General features: G+C 36.4%; 1 protein-coding gene across 1 annotated transcript in view; it reads right to left on the bottom strand.

Annotated features, from left to right (window-relative positions):
- The window catches only part of LOC105626707 (protein Skeletor, isoforms B/C), a 24,817-nt gene that overhangs the window by 10,700 nt on the left and 9,610 nt on the right, over positions 1-4,507 (bottom strand). Inside the window, exons 4-6 of the mRNA XM_012208005.1 lie at positions 4,189-4,297; positions 3,549-3,711; positions 2,670-2,929 (exon numbers count right to left, since the gene is read on the bottom strand). Of these exons, the coding sequence (XP_012063395.1) occupies positions 2,670-2,929; positions 3,549-3,711; positions 4,189-4,297 (532 nt within the window). The remainder of the gene's footprint in view (positions 1-2,669; positions 2,930-3,548; positions 3,712-4,188; positions 4,298-4,507) is intronic.

Here is a 4,507-nt window from a genome sequence, read left to right as displayed (position 1 = left end):
TCGTCTCTCTCTCTCTCTCTCTCTCTCTCTCTCTCTCTCTCTCTTCTCTCTCTCTCTCTCTCTCTCTCTCTTATTTTACATTCATTTATTTACGCTCCGTTTAACTTTCACGCAAGAATAACTCTTTAGAGCAACAAGTAATTAAAGATGTGGAATAACGTTAATAGATGCAATTATTATTTGTTGAGATCATGCTTGGGGATATATGCAAAGCTCAGAATTGTAAAAAATATTTTTATTTGATGTATAATACATAATGTGTCTATAGAAAATGAGTACAAAAATATCAAAAATATAGTACACACATGCGCGCGTGAACCGTATATGTGTGTATATGTATGTATATATATAATATATACATATATATATTATACGTGTTATGTTATATATCACCCGCGAAGGTATATACATACGTAAAAAAATTCGAAGCTCTCCAGAAAGTACGTTTTTATAAAAGAAATTTTACACATAAGATATTAATTAAAGCAAAAATGGACATCTAAGAAATTCCTCATTCTTCTACATTGTAGTTATTCAAATTTTGGTGTATATTTACGAAGGATATGTACGAGAAACTGCTGTAATAATTTTCACCACAATTTGAAGGGAAGAATAAAAGTACATATAATAATAGCTTGAGATAAAACGAATTTTTAAATTTAATTTCGCATTATACGCAAAATACAGTTTTTACGTAGCAATAAAGTTGTATTTGCGTATAACGCGATTGATTAATCGATGAATTTAAAAAACCCGCCTATTATACAAAGCAAAGTGATATAGTAATCAGTAAATTGTAATCAGTAAAACGATATATAAATATATCGCTCTTTAAAACAACATGATAAAACTTCGAGATGAGTGCCGGAAAATTCGTAGTTTTCTAAGATCGGAATTTTGTCTTAACAAAAAGGCGCGCGAGAGAGGAACGAGGAACATCTTTTTGCACAGAACAAAAGACCGGGGCGTAAGAGATCGGGTATGTCTGATCGATAGGTTCTCTCTAAATTCTTTGGAGTAGAATCTCACTCTAAATAGTAAAAACTGAGCTAGTCGCGAAAAAGAGTGGTTCAAGTTTCTCACTCTGTAAGAGAGAATTTTCACTCTTCGGAATGAGATTCACTCTAAAAGTTTTAGAGAACATGTCACGCGATTAGTAACGCACGAACGAGTCGATTCTCCTGTCGCCTTGGAAATGCAAGAGCCTCGCGTACGAATTTTGTTGCGGTTCGGCTAGGTGGGTGCGCGATCGCGGCGACGATTGAGGATGATACTGGGAAGATGTCGGCGACGCTACGTCGGCCGCGCGATAAAATTGTTCCTGATAGCCCGCGACATCAGTGACGGATGCGTAGGCGGGGGACTGCGCCTGACGAAGGTCCTCCGTCTGCGTGGGTATCAGAGGATCCACGGCTTGAACTACTTGGACCTGATCGTCCCGACGGAGGAGCGGCCGATAGGTCGTCGGTCGTTGATGCTGTTGCGAGAGCGAGCTCGCGAACGAAGGAAAGAGAGCGAAAGGAGAAGGCGATGAGGAAGCGAAAGAGGAAATCTCGTATGCACTTGTTAATGCTCCCGACTGTCCCTGCCCTCCGCGATGCACGTTCTGCAACACAAGGACAGAGACAGGGTTTTTTTATCTGTGAGCAGAGATTTGCAAGAGGCTGAAGATTTATGCAGCTCGCGCTTAGCGAGTTTGATATGAAAGGCTTTAATAGGAAAATCGCGGGAGAGGAAGCTACCTTGAAATATTTGCCAAATTGACTCGCAAATCAGAGTCACGTTTTCTCGAGTGAAACTATTCTTGTGTCCACCTTATTTTCTTTAAATTAATTTCCACATCGTGTTCACATAAACATCTAAGTGTCAAACGGTAAGGTGTAGAGGAGATGCAAATTTGATATATACTTATTTTTTAATTAAACATAAGATTAAAGGACTATGCCGTTCGTCATTAAAAATAGAAGTAATACCGAATGTCCTTAGCGAGCGAAATTGATAGCGTTCTCACGCTGTCAGTTTGATCAGAGTTATTTGTAGTCAAGTAGTAGTAAAAAAATAGTCGGAAGTAAAAAAAAGAAATTAAAATAATGCCGTTGATTTTGGATCGCTACGTAATCATTATGTAGATTCTAAGTGAAGCGACACAGTGCATGAGCTATGTGTTAATTAATCATAATACTTTTCTACTGCAAAAGTTAATATTAAAGACAAAGTTTATTATTGTGTACTGATAAAGGCCGAAACATTCAAATACTTTCATTAAAATTAAATATATACTGAAAAAAAATTTTTTTTTTCACGGAATTTGAATAAATATTTATTTAGATAGTACCAATGGAAACATTTATTTACAGTAATAAATATTTGTTCAATTAAAAAAAATTAAATCTCGGTATGATTTGTTAAATCAAATAAATATTTATTTTCTGTAAGCAAATGGTATTATCTAAATAAATATTTATTCAAAATTTCGCAAATTTTTTTTTTCAGTGTAAAGAAAATAATACGTATCAATTTTTGCATTAACTCCTAATATCTAATTTGACTTTAATATTAATTTTTGAATTTTGAAAGTTCTCTTTGTTGATAATTCTCTACTGTCCCATTCTCCCTTCTATATACTATAATCAGATATACTAACTGTAAGAAATACATTTGACACATACCTGTGGCGAAACTCCAAGCATCCTGAGGGATGGTGGTATGTTCAAGCTGTGGGGGATTTGTACGTGGCCGAAGTCCACGGCAAAAGCTTCACACCATACCCCAAAGTGACCAAGCTGATGAACTGTCAGATCAGCTGGCAACGTCAGTACGATTGTCTTGCGATCGTAACGACGTAACGGTTGCTCCTTTCCGTTCTCATCGGGCACCCGAATACCCTGCGATGAAGGGGTTGAACCGGCGCCTACCCAGAACTTGGCATCTGTAAAATAATTTTATATTCATCACTTGTCCGATCTTCGATGGAAGTTTTAAGCCCTGGACACAATGGATAAAATATTACTCTCTAGAACTTTTAGAGTGAATCTCACTTTAAAAAATAAAATTTCACTCTTAAAGACTGAAAATTAAATTACTCTTTTCCAAGACTGAATCAATTTTCAGTTTCTAGAATGAGATTTCACTTCAAAGAATTTAAAGAGTAGAAATAGGAGTAAATATTAAATGTTGCAGAATAAATGTAAAGATTAAACAATTCATCATGCGTTACGTTTAATTTCTTCTTAATTTTTTATTTCTTTAATTTTTAATATTTACTTATTTATATATTCTCCTAATATTTTTTCCATTGTGCAGAACCTTACGTAATGTGAATCCGTGATATTTATGAGTGTTTTTTAAATAGGTCCACGAAAAGCTAAAGAGATAAATTTGCATCGTGACGAGGATCCAACAAACTGTACAAAAAGAAGAGTTCGCGCATAATGAATTCCCGATAAAATTTTGCATAAAACATCAACCACAAATGTTGACAATAACTTATCATTAATGTCAAGGTCTAAAATTATATGTTATTAACGGAAAAAAAGAGAGAGACTTACCAGGTGCTTCCCCATCATAACTAAATCTGGGTATGAGAAGAGTCTGTGCATCCACGATAACAACTGGCTCCGAACTGACACCGTGTATGCCGCTCAATGCCTTCAGCTTCTGTGGTTTCGGATAATCGAAGCCTCGTGGAATCCTAACGTCGCCAAAGTTCACCTAAAACGGAAACGATTCCTCCGCTCATCACAAAACACATTGATTCTCTTTTCTAAGAGCTAACGTAACTATGATTTGAGGAAAATTTTGAGAATGCCCTTAGAATATAAGACATTCTCTGGATTCTTTTTTTATGATGTCTCTTGGAGAGCTATGTGGAAAAGGGAAAATTGCGATTCTTTCAATGACAAAATAAAATGTAATGCATCTAAGAGATAAAAAAATTCGAGTTTAAAGAGAGATCCTATTAAGAATTCTGTAATCTAATCCCGGACGCGTACGGTAAAGCCGGCGGTGATCGCGTATTTCATCAAGTTATGTCGTCTCCCATTCACTTGACACGCGGATTCAGGCAGCCATTAAGTCCGCACGAGTGTGAAAGTTGTAATTCGAGAAAATGATACCGGTTTCCTGTGGACGAGCAAGTACGTATAACCGATATCGCGCGATTCAAGGTCACGATCGTCCATTACTTACCGAGAATTCGTCGCACCAGACCGAAAACCATTTAATATTGTTCAAGGTCTTGCCGTCTGGTAAGGTCAGCGTGATGTCCTTCTTACGATACCGTTTAAGGAGGTTCGTGCTGTTGGAAGGAAAAATTAATGTGTCGATAAAGAACAATCGCTTAAAAATCGACAAAGGTTTCACTCAACAATTATAAGCTGTTACAATGATAATTTAATAAATTACGTTTAATTGACAGAAATTATCGGAAATTGAGAGAGAGAGAGAGAGAGAGAGAGAGAGAGAGAGAGAGAGAAGAAGAAGAAGAAGAGAGAGAGATAGAGAGAGA

The sequence above is a fragment of the Atta cephalotes genome, assembly GCF_000143395.1.
Source record: "Atta cephalotes unplaced genomic scaffold scaffold00006, whole genome shotgun sequence".
Lineage (NCBI taxonomy): Eukaryota > Metazoa > Arthropoda > Insecta > Hymenoptera > Formicidae > Atta > Atta cephalotes.
The sequence above is the reverse complement of the archived record's forward strand: the minus strand, read 5'-3'. Positions and strand labels throughout refer to the sequence as shown.